This window comes from Monodon monoceros, unplaced genomic scaffold (assembly GCF_005190385.1).
Source record: "Monodon monoceros isolate NGI ecotype Baffin Bay Population unplaced genomic scaffold, NGI_Narwhal_1 Super_Scaffold_21, whole genome shotgun sequence".
Taxonomy (NCBI): domain Eukaryota; kingdom Metazoa; phylum Chordata; class Mammalia; order Artiodactyla; family Monodontidae; genus Monodon; species Monodon monoceros.
The window spans coordinates 144,957,881-144,978,947 of record NW_021703778.1 but is presented as its reverse complement, the minus strand read 5'-3'; the positions used below and the strand labels follow the sequence as shown (position 1 = coordinate 144,978,947).

Here is a 21,067-nt window from a genome sequence, read left to right as displayed (position 1 = left end):
CGTCTGCTGCAGGTGAGTGCTGCCAGGTTAATCCATGTCTGCTGCCTGAAAAACATTTCCCACAGGAACGAAACAAGCTGAGTTAAAGTCAGTTAACCAGGCTTTCCTGCTCTGCTCTTACAACATGGCTGAAGAGCATCACAGGGTTCTCTTGTTCTTGCCCTTGCTTTGGAGTTTGGGGGAACTGTCCTTCAATTAGTGAGTCTCATATTTCTCAGAATCACTGGGGGAATCTGTCAAAAATCCAGATGTCTGGATCACAGGCACACCTCCAGCATCAGAATTGCACAGTGCCACCCCACCCTCCTGCCCGCATTGATGCTGATACAAACCAAAGTTTGAGAACCTCTGCCCTAGATCCCTCTTCTGGAAGGTGGGGTGACGGCATTCTTGATAAGCACAGAAGGGGTGTTTCCTACATCAGCAGAAGAGGAGCAAGTCTTCCTGGGGTGATCTGATGACAGCACAACACAATATTCAGTGAGCTTCTTATAGAGTTCACAGAAGAGGAATGTTAGTTCTGCATCTTGGCGTGAGTACTGTAGATGGAGAAATACAATCTCAAGAGCTGAAGTGACCCTTTTTAAGATGATGAAGAGAATTCAGTAGAATTTGAACTTATAGGATATCTGTTTTCAGATGCCTAACCCTGTGCTCTGGAGAAGCCACGTAACTTCAGGCTCACTTCATTATCATCTGGAGAAAGAAGGTCCTCAGCATCCCTCAACTGTGAAGCTTCCATGAGTTTGCTAAGGATGGCATGACATTTCAAACAAGCAATCTGTATTTATCACATGCTTCTCCATTCTCAGCACTGTGCTTGGTGGGGTAGCACAGAAGTATATAACTCTTAGTCCCTGTCTTCACGATGTTTATAATCCAGTTGGGTGGGGAGAGAGGAGGACGGTGGTAGACACTGGCCAAACATGAGTGAGACAATTAGGGAGCTCAGAGAGGCAGAGAGCAAGAACCATTGGCAGGAATAACTGGGGAAGCTTCCTGGAAGAGGTGGGACTTCAGTCAGCCCTTGAACAGGGTAAGGTCAACCAGGCCAAGGACAGGAGGCAAGAAGAATTCCAGACTCGGGGTGGGGGGTGGGTCTGAGTAAAGTATTTTGCTGGGGTCCAGGGAAGACCTGTCTGCTTCATATACGCAGGAAGGTCAGATAAGGATTCATTCATTCATTCACTCAGTCCTTCATCATCAACCCAACACAGCAAGCTCTGCTGGGCTTGGGGATAGAGCAGCAAACAAGCCAGATGTAGTTTCTGCACCTGGGGAGAGCTAGGAGAAGAGCTGTAGCGATTGCAGTCAGGAGACTGCTGCAGTAACAGGGGCCGGGCGCTGAGGACTAAGTGGAAGTGCCTGCAAACATTCTTTTAATATTTTTTTTAAAGTTGCAAGTAGACAGTCATGTAATCTAAATCACCAACCTATATGTGCAAAAAACTCAGAAGACCATGCATGCACCATATGCTTTACTGCTCTGATTGAAACTCCTACCATAAGTGAGTGGTATATGAGTTGTTGAAAGCAATTCAACAAAGAATTGTTGGACACTTACTGTGTGCTGGGCTCTCTGCTAGATGCTGGAGGTGAACCACTAAAAAAGCCAGGTATGCAGGGCTGCTGGGTTACACTGCTCCAGTACGATTCACACTGGAGTTTATGTGAAAGGTGCGCCTGGTGTGGTTTAGTGTAAAATCTGAATGGCTGTGTGCAGTGGCCCTGCAGATGTGGTCCCTGCCCTCATGGACTTTGTAGTCTAGTAGGGAAGACAAATATTAAACATTGAGTTGAGTTAAAATTGCCATTGTTAATAGTATTATTATTGTTGTTTTTGTTGGAAGAGGACAGAATGAGGAGGAAGGGGATTGAATCTCTCTCTTAAAATCCTCTATATCCCTTTCTATTTTATATAAGAAACCCTGTCTTAGCTGGGGCTGCTATAACAAAATAACCATAGACTGGGTGGCTTAAACAACGGACATTTATTTCTCACAATTCTGGTGGCTGGGGTGTCTGAGATCAGTGTGGCAGCATGGTCTAGGTGAGGTCTGGTAAGGGCCCTCTTCTTGGGTCACAGGTAATTGCCTTCTTGCTATGTCCTCACATGGCAGAGAGAGAGAGAGAGAAAGAGAGAGACAGAGACAGAGAGGGAGGGAGAGGGAGAGAGAAAGCGATAATCCCATCTTGGGTGCTCTACTCTCATGACCTAATTACCTCCCAAAGGTCCCGTCTCCAAATACCATCCATTGTGGGGTCAGGGCTTCAACCCGTGAATTTCATGGGTGTGGGGGGGATGCAATTCAGTCCATAGCAAACACTAAACTTGGTTTTCTTTCAAGGGCAGCTTGAGGAACAGTGTAACGGTGAGGAAAATGAAAAGGTTCCCCCACCTTGGCAAATATTGCCCCCTGCTTGCTAATTATTACAAAACACGACACAAATGGGAGATGGCTTTCCGTGCCACAGTTAGAGTTAAACGTGTTTAAATGCAAACAGGAGGAAGTTAGCAAATTGGTGTAGATGAGTTTTAATGTGTGTGTGTGGGCCGTTGTGGAAGTTGGGCAGCTGAGTGAGACAGCAGGAAAGCCAGGTGCCCACAGAGAAGAGGGGCCGATGGGGGAAGGCAGGGCCAGCAATCTGCCACAGGCCTGAGCTCCTTTTTATCTCTGCTTATCTCTGTTTATGAGCACAAATAGCTGTGATGGGCCAAGGTCCTGTTTTTACAGCTGGAAGGGACCTGTGGCCACGGGGTGGGAAAGGAGAGAATGGGAGAGCTCCCTGAGACATGAAAGAATTCGGTGCCAGCTGGGCTGAAGGATAGGGGAGGGTCAAGGACACGGTGCTGGGGAGAGACAGAGCAGGGTTCCCTCAGGTCCCCGCTCCCACCCCTGTGGAGACTGGGGAGGGAGCAGTCTTTGGCAGGGCATGAAGAATTCACTCTTGGACACATGTTTGAGGCAGGGCAGGACACTTGTCCTTGGGTCAGAACATGGGACCACAGGGACAATGAAGAGGGAGGGGCCCTAGGTGTCTGGGTTGGGGGTCGGAGTTGGGAGTCTGTTCGGCACAGTGGACATGGAATCTAAGAGAACAGGCAAGGTCTCGAGAGACGGAGGTGGAAATGTGAGGAAGGGGAGCAGGGCGTCTTGGAGAGGGTATGACAGGCTCTGAAAATCACATGTGGAGCCTAGTTGGCAGTCCTTTTGGAGGAGTCTTATTTTTTTCCACTCTGAATCCTCTTTGGTGCCTAGAATCCATTTCTCCACAGATATGCTCAAGGAGGGCCACCGGAAAGCTCTCAGAGCTAGGATGGCTCTCTCACTCCAGAAGGGATCGCTAAGGATCCCACAAAACCCCTCACAAAAGCTCCGGAGCGGGGCAGCCAGCACTGCTCCAAGCAGCAGGCCGTGAGGGGCTCCTGCTCTGGCAGAGAGCCCAGCACTTTGTTCCCCCTGCCTTTCCTGCTTCTGATTTCAGCCTTGAGTAGCCTGAAGTCAGTTGTTGATGAGACCATCATTCTACTCTGCCTCGTGCCAGCTTCTTTGAGCCCAAGACATCTATCACCCTGTGGAAAATCTAGCCCCCTTGGTTTGATGCAGACAGGTGATGGGGCACACTGGTCACCACTGCACGAAATGATTCATTTGCTGCCAGCCTTTCCCAGCTTCCTCTGCCCCTTCCTCTGCCCCTTGCAACTTTCTTTTTTTTTTTTTTTTTTAATATTTATTTATTTTTTATTTTGGCTGTGCTGGGTCTTAGCTGCGGCATGTGGACTCTTAGTTGTGGCATGCATGCGGGAGCTAGTTCCCTGATTCGGGCCCCCTGCACTGGGAGCGAGGAGTCTTAACCGCTGGACCGCTAGGGAAGTCCCTTTCCCTTGCCACTTTAATGCAAATGTCACCCCTGGGATCCTATCAATGTGGGATTTTTTTTGTTTGTTTGCGGTACGCAGGCCTCGGGCCTCTCACTGTTGTGGCCTCTCCCGTTGCGGAGCACCGGCTCCGGACGTGCAGGCTCAGCGGCCATGGCTCACGGGCCTAGCCGCTCCACGGCATGTGGGATCTTCCCAGACTGGGGCACAAACCCGTGTCCCCTGCATCGGCAGGCGGACTCTCAACCACTGCGCCACCAGGGAAGCCTCAATATGGGATTTTTTAAAAAGAAATACCACATGGGGAGAGGAATGATAAATTAGGGGTTTGGGATTAACATATACATACTACTATATATAAAATAGGTAAACAATAAGGACCTACTGTATAGCACAGGGAACTATACTCAATATCTTATAATAACCTATAATGGAAAAGAATCTGAAAAAGTATATATATATATATGTATAACTGAATCACTTTGCTATACGCTTGAAATTAACACAACATTGTAAATCAAGTATACTTCAATTAAAAAAAAAAAGAAATACCACATTGAAAAGGACATTTGTCCCCTCTCCTGTTTAAATTGCTTTCCATGGGTTAGGGAGACCTGGCCATTGATTTTCTTCTAGAGAACAGAGAAAGCCCTGTGAAGCTTTTGGCTAATTAACTTTTGGAGAAGTGCAGCTTGAATTTATCAGAGGATGAAGTCTCTTTTCTCCTCACATATCTTAAAAAAGGCTTTAAACTTTTGTTTCCAAATCGCTGCCAATGCCTGGCCTGTTTAAAAGTGACTTCCCTGGGGACGATGGCAGAGGGTGATGGCTGTCACACTTTTGTAGCTTCAGTCTTTAATACGGTTGTTCCAGTCCTCAGAAAATCTCCCCTGTTTACATAAGGGAGGTATCATTCACACAAAGATTACATTTAAAAATACACATTTCCCCGCAGCATGCCTGTTACTAATAACATTGCATGTTATGAAAGTGGAAAGTATTTAAGATGAAATTAATTTTCACCCAGTGAGCCACTTTGTTTGACTTTTTCGTTCCATTCAGTATGGGGCATGGACTTGGCCAAACGCACTTCTCATTTTCAGCAAGTTCACTTTCTTGTTTCTCTTTTTGGGATTGAAGCTGTTGGAAGCGAGTTCCAGGCATATCGAGAAAAGTCTGATTTGAGATCCTATTGTAGATTTCTTTTGTACTGGCTTCCAGAAGTTTGTTTTGAAAATGGAAACCCTCTTCTCTCCAGTTGATGAGTTTTTTTTTTCTTTATTTTTTATTCTTTTGAAGGCACCTTTATTTTATTTATTTTTTTAACATCTTTATTGGAGTATAATTGCTTTACAATGGTGTGTTAGTTTCTGCTATAATTATAACAAAGTGAATCAGTTATACATACACATATGTCCCCATATCTCTTCCCTCTTGCACCTCCCTCCCACCCTCCCTATCCCACCCCTCTAGGTGGTCACAAAGCACCGAGCTGATCTCCCTGTGCTATGCGGCTGCTTCCCACTAGCTATCCAGCTGATGAGTTTTAGTGTACAATTTTCTTCCTTCCTTCCCCTCCCTCCCTCCTTCCCTCCGTCCCTCCCTCCCTCCCTTCCTTCCTTCCTTCCCCTCCCTCCGTCCCTCCCTCCTTTCCTTCCATGGTTTCTCTTTAAGCAGAAGTTTTGGAGTTGGAATAGTTAACATCTTTCTTGGCAGTCTGTCAAAATATCCTGGGAAACCAGACAACGGCTTCTCACATAGACGCTTCTCTGTCGTGTGTTCTTGTCAGTTCTCGTCCATGTGATGTGACTGGTCTCTGTTATGTGGAGGGAAGCTGGAGCCCCCAGGACACCCTGGACAGGCTGTGTGTCACCTTGCCTGGGCTGAGCTGCCCTCGACAGTTCTGTTACACTGAGCTGCATCGCCTTAGCAGAAGGAGGTATTTAAACTGGTGGGACACAGATGTGAACGCTTCGCAGGAAATGGTTCTTTATTTTTGATCAATCTCATGATCCTTGTTACTAACTTTGATTACATCAGCTTATGTGCAGTTCCATTTTATAACATTTTGATGGGCTTTCATTCCCCCTCCCCAATTCATTTCCAGCTGTGTGACTATTATAATTTGATTACAGTTAGGTTTTGCAACTGCTAGACACTTTCTGAGCTGTTATGCCGTCCTTGCGAGAGGGAAGATGCCCAGAGGTAAAAAAGGAGCAAAGGGCTTTTTTTTAGGAGGCACATCCACAAGTAGTTTCCAAAAGATGCCTCAGAAGCTTCAATGATTGTATCCTCCCAGAATAAGGAATTTGCTTTAAAGTTTTTGGTACAGTCTGACCCATTGACTTTTAAAAAATGGTAAGAAGACAAATACTGTATGATAACACTTATATGTGTAATCTAAAAAATACAACAAACTAGTGAATATAACAAAAAAGAAGCAGACTCACAGATAAAGAGAACAAACTAGTGGTTAACAGTGGGGAGAGGGAAGGGGGAGGGGCAAGATAGGGGTAGGGTATTAAGAGGTACAAACTATTACATATAAAATAAGCTACAAGGGTATACTGTACAATACAGGGAATATAGCCAATATTTTACGATAACTATAAATGGAATATAACCTTTAAAAGTTGCGACTCACTATATATTGTACACCTGTAGCTTACAAAATACTGTACATCAACTACACTTCAATAAAAAAGTGAAAAAGAGTACAGAAGAATCCATTTAAATTTTTCTTTCTTTACTGCTCTAAATATTTTGGTTAAGAAATATATTATTTTAAACTTAGACCCCTCCCCCCCACCCCCCCACCCCCATTTTGGCATCCTTGGATCTACATAGACCAAAAAAGAGGGACATTCATAATGTCCCTTCAAAATGAGCTACTTGAGTCTCCCTTTTGGCTCTGTAATCCCTGAGGCTCCTCCTCTTCCTGCCTTTTCCTCACTCTCCTCACTAAGAATCTCTGCTTTACCTGGTAGACATCATGTGATTACATCTGTAATTCCTTGGGCCATTATTTTTTTTTAATTTATTTTATTTATTTTTGGCTGCATTGAGTCTTTGTTGCCGCGCGGGCTTTCTCTAGTTGCAGCGAGCGGGGTCTACTCTTCGTTGCGGTGCATGGGCTTCTCACTGCAGTGGCTTCTCTTGTTGCCGAGCGCGGGCTTCAGTAGTTGCGGCATGTGGGCTCAGTAGTTGTGGCTCGCGGGCTCTAGAACGCAGGCTTAGTAGTTGTGGCACACGGGCTTAGTTGCTCTGCGGCATGTGGGATCTTCCCGGACCAGGGCTCAAACCCGTGTCCCCTGCATTGGCAGGTGGATTCTTAACCACTGCGCCACCAGGGAAGGCCCCTTGGGTCATTATTAACCTCTGCCATATGCCTATCTTTTATTTGTTAGGTATTTGATCTCATTGATTATGTTTGTGTTTTAAGATTGATCAATTATAGAATGTTGTATTTTTGGTTTTTGAAAAGGACATTATCTTAAAATTAGTAGCATCACCACATGTCCAAGGTTACCAAAGATTCAGACACCTAAAATTTACTGTGCTTAATCAGATCACCACTCCAGCAAACCAGAAAGGTCTTTCTATTTGTGTATTAAACTCTGGGAATTGAATTATTTTGAGGTCAAAAATCAACTATTATTATTTCAAATGTTTCTTTTGTTTGTTTTCCATCAGAAAGTTATTTTTCTTTAAGTGTGTGGTTTTAAAAGATTGGTGCATGCCCTTCTTCACCTCCTTCCTCCATAATAGCTCTACTTTTACAGGATGTTTCCTCTGACCTTCTAGCCTTTTCTATGGAGTGTTTCTCTTCTATTGTAATGGAAATCTTTGTATCTGTGCTGGTGGTTTGGGTTCAATCTAGAGTGCCTTTGTTGGTTACCACTGAGAAAAAAGTGTGGCTAATGGGGGATTTTAAGGGGCAGGGGGCTCTAGAAGCCTGGTGTCCTAGTAGATCCCATGCAGAAGGTTGCTCTAGAGCTACCTCCATTCTGGAGTGGGACCTCATGCTTCCTAGAACAGGGAAGTGTCACTTTTACCGGTGGTTTATTCTTGGGGTCCTCATTTCTTTGTTAAAGGGGTTTCTAAGTTTCCTGGTGGATTTAGTACAGGAAATAGAACCTACTGGAGACCTGACACTGAGTTGGATTCTGCTGCTTGGCAAAGCTCTTGGTACACATTGCCTTGGTCTTCATAACCGCAAAATCTTCCCTGGGAGGTGGGTGGGTCACTTCAGTTTCCTTCTGCGTGTGTTCTGGTTTTCCCTGGCCTCATTCCTCCTCTCTCTGTCTCCCGGCAGGCTCGGGGACCAGTTCTACAAGGAGGCCATTGAGCACTGCCGGAGTTATAACTCGCGCCTGTGCGCAGAGCGCAGCGTGCGTCTCCCATTCCTGGACTCGCAGACCGGGGTGGCCCAGAACAACTGCTACATCTGGATGGAGAAGAGGCACCGAGGCCCAGGTGAGCCATGCCACCCCTGGGACTTGCACATGTTCAGGATCCCAGCCTGGATGCAGGCCGACTAGAGATTGTCTGGCAATCCCCGCAGTTCGGGTGTGCATGGGGGTGGCGCAAGCTGTACAGGGAGCCTAGGATGCTTTCAAGAAACTCAACTGCTTCTATAACTCCAAGGTGCTCCAAGGGTGCTCCAATGATGGTGTGGGACATTGAAGCCACATTGGCAGGGAGGGGCAGAGTGAAAGAAGTCAGGATGCTTAACCCAAAAAAGGGAAGACTGAGGCCATGACAGCCCTCTTCACCTTTTACCCTGTGTGTTGGTGTAGCTTAGTGGTTATAAGCTGGAAATCCGCAGTCAGATTTTGGTTTGAAGCTGAGCTTTGTCATCAAACCTATTGCCCTCAGGTTCCTCATCTGTAAAATGGGATAATAATTGTACCTACTTCAGGACTTTGTCAGGATTACATGAAAATCTTCATAAAAAGCTCATAACCTGAATTTAGCACATAGTAAGTATGTGCTCCAAAAATATTGGCTGTTATTGTTGATATTATTATTATTACTATTACTGTGATACTAGTCTTCTAGGCTCCAGAGAACAGAAGAAAGACCAATAGGTGGAGATCAGGGAGGCAATTATAAGAATTCAGTTTTCTGGCTCTATAAGGGTATATTACAAAAATTTGTTTTTAATTTTTAAAGTTTTTTATTTTTGGCTGTGTTTTGGGTCTTTGTTGCTGTGCGCAGGCTCTCTCTATTTGCGGCAAGTGGGGGCTACTCTTAGTTGAGGTGTGCGGGCTTCTCATTGCAGTGGCCTCTCCTGCTGTGGATCAAGGGCTCCAGGTGCGTGGGCTTTAGTAGTTGTGACCCATATGCTCAGTAGTTGTGGTTCGTGGGCTCTAGAGCACAGGCGCAGTAGTTGTGGCACACAGGTTTAGTTGCTCCATGGCATGTGGGATCTTCCCTGACCAGGGCTCAAACCCATGTCCCCTGCATTGGCAGGTGGATTCTTAACCACTGTGCCACCAGGGAAGCCCTAAAATTTTTATTATGAAAAGTTTCAAAGCCATACAGAAGAGGAGAGAATAGTAAAATGAATTTCTATGTACTTATCACACAGCCTTAACACCCAGTGATCAACTCATAGCCAATCATTTCATTTATACTCACCTCCCACTTTCCTCCTTGAACCCAGGTTATTTTGAAGCAAATCAAGACAGCATATTATTTCATCTGTAAATTTTTCAGTATGTATCTCTAAATGGTAAGAACATAAACATACCAACCATAGCTATCAAAGCTCAAAGTTAAAAATAAGACATTAATAGCATCAAATATTTGTTCAACATTTATTTCCCCCTATAGTTGAAATCAAGATCCAAATAGGACTCTCCTACATTACAATTGGCTGATGTGTCTCTTAAGTCTCTTTAAATCTGTAGGTTTCTTTCTCTCTCTCTCTTTTTCTCTCGTTATTTGTGGAAGAAACTGGGTTGTTTGCACTGTAGGGTTTCCCAGAGTCTGGATTTTCTCACTGCATCCCCATAGTGTTATTCCAGTGAATTGGTAAGAGCAGATTCACGTTCAACTTTTGGGGCTGGAACAGTTCCTAAGTGGTGATGTGTACGTTCATCAGGAGGTTCATGGGGTCTAGATATCACTATTTTACTGATGTTAGCAGCCCTTGATGAAAATTGCCTAGATCCTTTATACTATACAGGGTTGCAGAATGGCGCATTCAATTCGAGGATATCATTATTTCTTCATTTATTAGCTCTATGGCATTTATAAAGAGAAATATCTCCTCATTAAAGTTTTAGTTGTTGTGTGGTATAGTTCACATATGAAAGGATGGATAAATGATTTTTCCCCTTTATCAGTTTTCAAAATAATGAGTTGGTTCCCTAGTATTCTCCAAAGGTGTTCAATAAAGTTATTTTTATTATCTTGAGTACCATCATGAATTCACAGATTTATACATTTTGGCTACATTTTAATCCATTGCAAGTATTATTCTTGATGCTTAAATTGTCCCATCTTTGGACAGTAGGGGTTTTGTCCGGTGCTAGTGTTTTGATACCACCTAGTAGTTTCTCTAGCATCCTTGATATCCTAATATTGGGACAAATGTTTCAGGCTCATCTTGTACATGTCCTGGCCCAGACCTAGAATCAGCTATTTCTCTAAGAAACCCTGTTTCTTTTTTTTTTTTTTTTTTTGCGATACGCGGGCCTCTCACTGTTGTGGTCTCTCCCGTTGCAGAGCACAGGCTCTGGACGCGCAGGCTCAGCGGCCATAGCTCACGGGCCCAGCCACTCCGCGGCATGTGGGATCCTCCCGGACCAGGGCACGAACCCGTGTCCCCTGCATCGGCAGGCGGACTCTCAACCACTGCGCCACCAGGGAAGCCCCTATTTCCTCTTTGTAGGAATATTATTTAGAGACCACGATCTGGTGGTGCTCATTGCTCCTGGGTTGGTTGTTGATTCTAGGACTTTGCAGTGAGCAGAACTAAGAAATATGATTTCTTGTTTCATTATTTCTCTTTTTAAGGGAAAATACATTATGAAATTTACTGGTATTTCCCATTCAATTCAGTTTTCGACAGTTTTAACTATCTTAATTCTCTATCTTCTTTCTCCCACACCAAAAAAAGATACTGGCTCTTAATGATGCCAGCATAATTACTTATCTGTTTTATTCTGTGATAAACACACAGCAATATCAGAATAAAATGAGACTGCCATCAATAAGGTTACTTAAATGGTTTAAGTTTTTATTTCTTTCTTTGCAATTGTTTTTTTTGTCCTTAGCGTATTTCCTATTAAGGATGTAGAGTCAAATTACTGTGTTTAAGGTCACTTAAAATAATTCCTCTGTGTGGTTGTACTACTAACTCAATACACAGTTGGATTTATTTGTTTCATTTTTGCTTTCACTTATTAGGTATTGCTGGGGTTTTTTTTGTATTTTATGTAATTACATTTTTAAATTAACTTTTTATTTTGAAATAATTATAGATCCACAGGAAGTTGTAAATATAGTACAGAGAGATCGCCTGTACCCTTCACGCAATTTCCCCCAATGGATATATCTTGTGTAACTATAGTATAATATCAAAACCAGAAAATTGACATGGATGAAATGTGTGTGCATAGCTCTATGCCATGTTATCACACGTATAGATTTGTGGAACCACCACCACAATCAAGATACAAAACTATTCCATCACCACAAAGATCTCCCTCATCCTACCCCTTTGTAGTCACACCCACCTCTTCCTCTCTTCATTTAAATCCTTTATCCTCTCGCATTTATAACAACAGTATCTTAAATATTTCCTCTACATACATTGGAAACCACATCAGACAGACCTCTAATTCTTGCTTCAATTGTCAAATATAATTTAGAAAACTTAAGTGTCTGTTGTATTTACTCATATTTTTACTCTTTTGCTGTTGTTTCTTCCTTTCTGATGTTCCAAGATGCCTGCTTTTATAATTCCTTTCTGATTAAGTACTTTCTTTAGCCATTCTTTTTAAGTAGGTCTGATAGTAACAATTCTTAGTTTTCCTTCTTCTGAGAATGTCTTGATTTTTCCCCTCATTCCTTTTTTTTTTTGGCCACACTACACAGTATGCAGGATCTTATTTCCCTGACCAGGAATTGAACCTGTGCCCCCTGCAGTGGAAGCGCAGAGTCCTAACCTGGGCCTAACCTGGACCACCAGGGGATTCCGTCCGTCATTCCTGAAGGATATTTTAATTTTATTTTATTTATTTATTTTTTTATTGGGGTATAGTTGTTTTACAATGTTGTGTTAGTTTCTACTGTACAGAGAAGTGAAGCAGGGTTCCCTGTGCTATACAGCAGGTTCTCATTTCAAGTGTTGATCTATTTTATATATATTAGTTTACATATGTTAATTCCAATCTCCCAATTCATCCCACCCCACCTTTCCCCCCTTGGTGTCCATACATTTGTTCTCTACATCTATGTCTGTATTTCTGCCTTGCAAACCGGTTCATCTGTACCATTTTTCTAGATTCCACAAATATGCGTTAATATACGATATTTGTTTCTCTCTTTCTGACTGACTTCACTCTATATGTCAGTCTCTAGGTCCATCCACATCTCTACAAATGACCCAATTTAGTTCCTTTTTATGGCTGAGTAATATTCCATTGTATATACGTGCCCCATCTGAAGGATATTTTTTTGTTGGATATAAAATTCTGGGATGACAGTCCTTTTATTTTAACACTTGAAAAATGTCTTGCCACTGCCTTTTGGCCTCAGTAGTTTGTGATGAGAAATCTGCTGTCATTCAGATTGTTTTCTCTTATAAGTGAGGTGTTATTTTTCTCTCACTGCTTTTGAGATTTTTTTGTTATTAGTTTTCAGAAATTTGATTTTGATGTCTTGGTGTAGATTTCTTTGAGTTTATCCTTGTCAGAATTCACTCAGCTTCTTAAATCTTATGCTTTTTGCCAAATTTGGAAAATTTTCAGCCGTTATTTCTTTGAATATATTTTCAGCCTCACTCTCTTTCCCTTCTCCTTCTGGGACCCCACTGGGAAAGAAAATTCTGGAACTCCAAAATGTTAGATCTTTTGTTATAGTCCCATAAGTCCCCCAGGCTCCCTTCTTTTCTCCTCCTCCTCCTCCTCCTTCTTCTTTTTTCCAATCTATTTTCTCTCAGTTGCTCAGATTGGAGGATTTCTATTATACACTCTCCAGATTCATTACTTCTTTCATCTATCTTCTACATTCTGCTGTTGAGCCCATTCATTGGGGGTTAGTTTTGTTTTTGTCATTAGTTCTTCTTTATATCTTCTATTTCTTTGTGGGACTTTATATTTTTTCATTTGTTTCAAGTGTTGATGATTGTTTGTTTGAAACATTTTTATGACGGCTACTTTAAAATCCTTGTCAGATAATTCTAACATTTGTGTCATTTCAGTGTTGGTACCTGTTGTATTTTCTCATTCAAGTTGAGATTTTCCTGGTTCTTCATATGACTGATTTTGATTGAATCCTGGACATTTTGACTATAATGTTATGAGACTCTAGATGTTATCTAAATCTTCTATTTTCACAGACCTCCTCTGACACTGTGCTGACAGGGGAAGAGAGGTGCCCCTTGTTACTGTTGGATGGATGTGGAAGTCCATGTTCCCCACTCGGTCTCTGTTGCCACCCTGGTGTGGGAGGAGTACCTTATTATTGCTGGGTGGGGGTGGGAATTCAGATTCCCCACTAAGCCTTCACCAATACCACCCTAGTTGGGAGGAGGAAGAGTGCCTCATTACTCTTCCCTGTGCGGGCTCCACTGACACGACGGGGGGTCAGTTTGTCACTTCACCTTCTCTGACACTAACCCAGCAAGGGGATGCCCTGCTAGGCTGCCCCTTTCCTGGTCCTTTAGCTAGAGAGAGCAGGATTTCCTTTCTTTCCTTTTTTTTTCCAATTTATTTATTTATTTTTGGCTGTGTTGGGTCTTTGTTGCTGCACATGGGCTTTCTCTAGTTGCAGTGAGCAGGGGCTACTGTTCGTTGTGGTGCACAGGCTTCTCATTGCAGTGGCTTCTCTTGTTGCAGAGTATAGGCTCTAGGGCTCTCGGGCTTCAGTAGTTGTGGCACACAGGTTTAGTTGCTCCATGGCATGTGGGATCTTCCTTGACTAGGGCTCAAACCCATGTCTCCTGCATTGGCAGATGGATTCTTAACCACTGCACCACCAGGGAAGCCCTGAGAGCAGGATTTTCTTGGGGCTTCTTTTGTCTACATTTGTAGGTGTTTCTGGATTATCAGCTTTTCCAGAACTCAGTCTGGGATATATAAAGCAAAAGGAATGCCCAGGGAACTCACCACCCTGTTGTTTCTTGGGTCTGAAAGTTCCTAGCTGGTCAGCCTCTTTACCTTTCAGTATCTTATTTTTGTTGTGTAAGCAAAGTCTAAGAGTTTTAGTTGTACTTAGTGGGAGGAATATGGAAGAGTATATCTACTCTATCTTTCCAGAAGCAGAAGTCCCTGGGTTGTTTTTTCATTAAAAAAGTTAACAGCTTGGGCTTCCCTGGTGGCGCAGTGGTTGAGAGTCCGCCTGCCGATGCAGGGGACACGGGTTCGTGCCCCGGTCCGGGAAGATCCCACATGCCGTGGAGCGGCTAGGCCTGTGAGCCATGGCCTCTGAGCCTGTGTGTCTGGAACCTGTGCTCTGCAACGGGAGAGGCCATAGCAGTGAGAGGCCTGCGTACAGCAAAAAAAAAAAGAAAAAAATAGTTAACATCTTTATTGAAGTATAACTGACATACGGTACTCTGCACATATTTAACATGTACAATTTGATAAGTTTTGACATCTGTATACCTGTGAAACTATCATCACAATCAATATAGTGAATATATCCATGACTCCCAAAAGTTTCCTTGTGTCTCTTGTAATTCCTCCTTCCTGTTCTTCCTCCTACCTCTACCTTATATGTCTCCCAATCCCCAGGCATGCTTTCTATACTGGAATCATATAATATCTACTTCGTTTTTTGGTGGCTGGTAGCTGGGGTCTTGACTTCTTTCACTCAGAGTAATTATTTTGAGATCATCCATGTTCTAGCATGTATCAATGATGCATTTTTTTAATGTTGAGTAGTATTCCATTGTATGGCTATATCACAGTTTATTCATTCATCTGTTGATGGACATTTGGATTTGTTTCCAGTTTTTGGCTATTTTAAATAAAGCTGCTATGAACATTTGTGTATAAGTCTTCATATGGACTTATCATTTCATTTCTCCTTGGTAAAGTACCTAGGAGTGTAACGGCTATATCATAAGGAAGGTATATATTTAACATTTTAAGAAACTGTCAGGCTGTTTTTCAAAGTGGTTGTACCATTTTATATCCATTCCAGCAATGTATGAGAGTTCCAGTTCCTCTGTATTCTCACTAACATTTGGTATGGTCAACTTTTTAAAGTTTTAGCCATTCCTGTTGTTATATAGTGGTATCTCATTGTGGTTTTACTTTGCATTTCCCTAATTAATGATGTTGGGCATATTTACATGTGCTTATTTACTATCCATGTATATCCTTTGGTAAAATATTCAGATCTTTGGACCATTTTAAAATTGGGTTGTTTGCTGGTTTTCTTGTTAATGAAAATAGATACAAGACCTCTCCAAATTTGTCCTTCTTTTTTGAAGTTATTTCAGCTATTCTAGGTTCTTCGAACTTCCATAAGAATTTTATAATCAATTTGTAAATTTCTACAAAAAGTCTGCTGGGATTTTGGTTGACATTGTGTGGAGGTTTTTTTTTTGTTTTTTTAAAAAAATATTTATTTTTGGCTGCACTGGGTCTTTGTTGTTGCGCACAGGCTTTCTCTAGTTGTGGGAATAGGGGGCTACTCTTCACTGTGGTGCGCGGGCCTCCCATCGCAGTGGCTTCTCTTGTTGCGGAGCACGGGCTCTAGGCACGCTGGCCTGAGTAGCTGTGGCACTCAGGCTCGGTGTTTGTGGCTCACAGGCTCTAGAGCGCAGGCTCAGCAGCTGTGGCGCACGGGTCCAGCTGCTCTGCGGCATGTGGGATCCTCCTGGACCAGGGCTCGAACCCATGTCCCCTGCATTGGCAGGCAGACTCCCAACCACTGCACCACCAGGGAAGCCCTTGTGTGGAGTTTATAGATCAACTTGGGGAAAACTGACAGTTCTCAATATTGAGTCATCCAACCCATGGATATAATATATCTTCCCATTTATTATTATCCCTTTTAATTTTTCTCATCAATAATTTTTAGTTTTCAATGTACAGTTCTTTCACATTTTTGTCAGATTTATCTCTAAGTGCTTAATATTTTTGATAATATTGTAAATGGATTAAAAATATTTAAATTTTTGATTTTTCTTTGCTAGTATACAGAAATACGATTATTTTTTGTGTATTCACGTGAATCCTACAATCTTGCTGTACTCATTTATTAGTTCTAGAAGCTTTCTGTAGATTCCACAGAATTTTCTACATAGTTGATTATTTTAGTGAATAAAGAAAACTTTTCAATATCTATGCGTTTTATTTATTTTACTTCTCTATTGCACTGGCTGGAATGTCCAGTACAATATTAAGTAAACATGGAAAGAGTGGACATCCTTATGTTGTTCCTGATCTTAAGGTGAAAGCATTCATTCTTTCATTATTAAGTATGATGTTAGGTGTAGGGTTTTTTTGTTTTTTATTTATTGCCATACTGCGTGGCATGCAGGATCTTAGTTCCCCAACCAGGGATCAAACCCCTGCCCCCTGCAGTGGAAGTGCGGAGTCTTAACCAGTGGACTGCCAGGGAAGTCCCAGCTGTAGGTTTTTTGTAGTTGCTCTTTATCAGATTGAGGATGCTCCTATTTCTAGTTTGACAGTTTTAAATCAGGATTGGATGTTGGTTTTTGTCAACTGATTTTGCTGAGTCTATTGAGATGATTATGTGGTTTTGCTTTTGTAGTTTGTTAATATGATGAGTTACATTGATTGTTTTTTTAAATTTATTTATCTTATTTATTTTTATTTTTGGCTGTGTTGGGTCATCATTGTTGCATGCGGGCTTTCTCTAGCTGCGGCAAGTGGGGGCTACTCTTTGTTGTGGTGCGCAGGCTTCTCATTGAGGTGGCTTCTCGTTGCGGAGCACGGGCTCTAGGTGCGCGGGCTTCAGTAGTTGGCGGCATGCAGGCTCAGTAGTTGTGGCTCACGGGCTCTAGAGCGCAGGCTCAGTAGTTGTTGTGCATGGGCTTAGTTGCTCTGCGGCATGTGGGATGTTCCCGGACCAGGGCTCAAACCCATGTCTCCTGCATTGGCAGGTGGATTCTTAACCACTGTGCTATGAGGGAAGCCCATATTGCTATGTTTTTAAGTGTTCTAATATTTTCTTCTCCAGTGTCTAATCTGACATTAATTCCATCCAGTATGTTTTTAATCTCACACATTGTAGTTTTCATTTTTAGAAGTCAAATTGGAGTCTTTTAAAACAAACTGTTTTTAACTTTTAAACATATGGAATACAAATAATAACTGTTTTAGTGTTCTTGCTGCTAATTCTAACATCAGTGTCAATTCTGGGTTGGTTTCAATTGATTTTTTTCCCCCTCTCATTGTAGGTCATATTTTCTAGCTTCTTTACGTGCCTTGTAATTTTTGATTGGATGTCCAACTTTGTGAATTTTACCTTGCTGGGTATGGTATATATTTTTTATTCCTGTAAATATTCTGGAACTTTGTTTTGGTTCACTGTCAAGTGACTTGGAAACAATTTGATCTTTTCTTATCTTGCTTTTAAGATTTGTTAGGTGGAACTGGAGCAGTGCTTAGCCTAGGGCTAATTATTCCTCATTAGTGAGGCAAGACCATTCTGTGTACCCTACCCAGTACTCCATGAATCATGAGACTTTCCCAGCATGCTTGTGGGAACAGACTATTCTCAGCCCCTTGTGCAAACCAGGCACACCTCTGTTCTTACAGGTGGTGCTTTCCTCGGCATTGAGTAGATTCCTTACAAGCATGCTCTCATCAGTACTGAGCTGAATATTTGAAGGGGACCCTTTGTGTATCTCCACAGTTCTTTCTCTGTGCCGCTTTCTTCTTTTTACTATTCTTTTCCTTGAATTCTAGTTACCTTGGTCTTCCCAGACTCTCAGCTCTTTCTCTTCAGTTCAGACTCAGGAAGTTGGCTGGATTCTACCCATGTTCCTCCTCCTTGTGCTGCACTCTGGAAACTCTCTCAAGGAAGTAAGCCCGGGCAGTCATAGGACTCATCTTGTTCATTTCCAGTATCTCAGGGATCATGGTCCTTCATTGCCCGATGGCCAGTGTCTTGAAAACTCTTGTTTCATTTTTTTCTCTATCTTGGCTTCAGGTGGGAAGGTAAATCTGGTCCTTGGTAAACCATTTTAGCTAGAAGCAGATGTTTGTTTTTATATTTTAATTTAATTTAATAATATAAAATATTTACATGGTTCTAAAGTCAAATCTACAAAGCATGGTATATTCAGAGAGAGAGTCTAGCTCTATTCTATCTCTGTTCTTTTACCCTGTTCCTTTCTTCTTTCTAAAGGCAACTTTCTCTTCTTCTTGTTACTATTATTCTGTTTTTATTTTCCCTGTAACTTTTTTAAAAAATTAATTTTTGGTTTATCTTTCCATTAAAAAACTCTGTGCAAGCACACAACATATATGTATGTATATATATGTGTGTATATCCCCATTTGTTAAAGAAATGATAGCTAGGCTACGCTTATGAGCTGTATGACCCTGCACCAGTTACTTAATCACTGCTTTCCTCACTCTCCTCATCCTTTAAATGTCTCGTAGGCTTTTTGTCACAATGAGATAGCATTGAGTATAAGGTGCTAGCCTAGAGCAGAGTAAGAGCTCAGTAAATGTTAGCTACTGTTACTCTGTCAGCTTTTGTGTGTGATGGGACCAGTGAGGGGCTTGGGAACTTCTGGGCCAGAAGAAGCAGGCAGCATTATGGATTTGAGGTCTACCTTGCCAGGGCAGTCCTGGCACATGGGACACTGAAATTGAATCTTAGAGAGAAGCTTACAGGGAAGAATGGGAGGGGAGGAAGGAAGGGGATGGTCGGGGAGCCAGACAGAGAGCCACGCCAAGTGCTGTCACGTGGTGCCAAGTGCCCAGGACTCCAGACTTTCAGGGAAGAGAAGAGGCACTGTGGCCTGGGGTGGTTCAGGAATGCTCCACTGAAGAGGCGGTCCATGAGATCAGGGCAGCTCTTATATAAGCCAGGAGAAGAGAGGATGACAGAGCACTAGGACATGACATGGCTATAAGTGCTTGGGAAATACATCTTCCCCGCTCCTCAAGCCCTACCCGGGGCTTATCACTCATCCCTCCAACTCTGCAGTTGGTCCAAATTGGCATCCTCAGCCACAAACATTAATGGAGCACCTATTATGTGCCGGGCCCTGGGGAAATAAATATGAGTAAGATTTGATCTTGTTCGAAGTTCCTTACGTGAGAGTTTTTCAAACTGCAGTTGTCTTGGTGAATCTCTGTTATTCTGGTTCGGTAGGATTGGACTGGAACCAAGCTGCCATCTGCCCTTTTCGATAACTACTCCTGCAATTCTGATGCCCAGTCTTGGTGAAGAATCCCAGGCTCACGAGCAGGTGTAGTCACTGCCTCTTTCTTCCAACTCCCATTGCCCTCCAGCTCTCCGTCCTCTCCGTAGGCTCTCCTTCAAACCCAAGCAGGTGGATGGGGCGGGTGGCTGGGGTGCAGATGACACCTGCTCACTCTCGGGACCGAGGGTGGACAAATTGGCATAAGTATATAACAGGAGGGTAGATTTTGATTCAAAATAAGGGCAAGGTGAGGCTCTTTATCACAGTAAGAGTTGGCCAACAGTCTGTCCTGTGAAGTAATGAGCTTTCTGTTGTGGGGAGCCTCGGGCCACCTCCCTGAGCTGCTGCAGGCAAAGCCCTTCTCTGGGTGGGCTTGAATGCCACTGCTCAGCTCTGGTCTGCGGAAGAGGAAGCCATTCTGTTTCTTCTTTTCACATCTGTTCCCGTCCCATTTCATCTTCTGAATTCTTAATGGCTCATGCTGTGTCTGTCAGAGATGCTCACACACTCAGGACGCACCTGCTGAACGTAGGCCACACATATAACAAGTGATTTGCCTGGAGTCTGCCGACTGCACAGGCACCGAGCTCATCCTGCTGAATTTTCCTATGAAGCCAGTTCTCCCACCATCCAGTGTGTGAGTTCCCATGTGGATGTGCGTGTGTGCATGTGCGTCCGTTGTGCTTGCACCTAAGTGTACCTGGAGTTGCAGATCAAAGTAATAGCAAAGCAGTTTGCTCAGTGGGGTGTGTGAATGGAGGAGCTGCTGTGGCCTTGGTTACGGGGAGGATTGGTCCCCCCTCTTGTCTACCGCCTCCCCCTTCCCCTCTTCCATATCCCCCCTAGCCCCAGGCTCCCTCCTCCAGGTTAATTTCCCTGGCCGCAGCTGTGCCTCTATCCTCCCCCTCCCCCCCTCCTCTTCCTCCCTCTGTCCACCACACACATGGGCTTGAGTTATGTGCCTCCTGTTCTAATGAGATAAACAATATAACTCTCATGGGGCTCTGCTCATCCCTCTATAAGTGGAACTCCAGGGCTGAACGTGTTGGCCCTGTAAAGGCACCCTGGTGCCTGCCAGCCCAGGGAGGAGGGCAAGGAAGGGGGCGGGAGCCCTGAGAGAGTTCTTGGGGCCATTTGCTTGTTGATACGAGTTGAAGCAGACATCAAAGGCAGGCCTGTTTCCACCCTTGTGGCTAAAGGAGCAAAGAGCAGCCTTGTCATGTCACGTGGGCAGAGAGTCCAGGCTCGTCTAACTCAGCTAATTCATGATAATTAATAACTGACATTTGTACAATGCTTCATGGTTATAAAGAGCTTCTTCTTGAATATGAGCTAATCCCCGCGACAGTCCTTGTAAGGTGGGTATTATTACTGCCCGTATCTTACAGGCAAAGAGACAGGCTCAGATAGGTGTGGTGAGATTTCCAGGGTAGCAGGGAATGGGGGTATGAGGACTCGCCCTTGTCCTCTGCACTGTGGAGCTTCTCCAATCTACTAGAGAAAGTTAAAGAATGCAATAAAGACAATCCCTTCTTCTGGACATTCAAACTACTTACTAAAATGGACTCTCCTGGGAGAGTGGACCTGCAGCC

At 43.3% G+C, this 21,067-nt stretch overlaps 1 protein-coding gene across 4 annotated transcripts in view; it reads left to right on the top strand.

The window, feature by feature from the left end:
* The window catches only part of DPF3 (double PHD fingers 3), a 244,290-nt gene that overhangs the window by 99,578 nt on the left and 123,645 nt on the right, over nucleotides 1-21,067 (top strand). For all 4 annotated transcript variants that reach the window (XM_029237680.1, XM_029237679.1, XM_029237681.1 and 1 more), the window contains exon 2: nucleotides 8,196-8,356. In XM_029237680.1, the coding sequence (XP_029093513.1) occupies nucleotides 8,196-8,356 (161 nt within the window). The remainder of the gene's footprint in view (nucleotides 1-8,195; nucleotides 8,357-21,067) is intronic.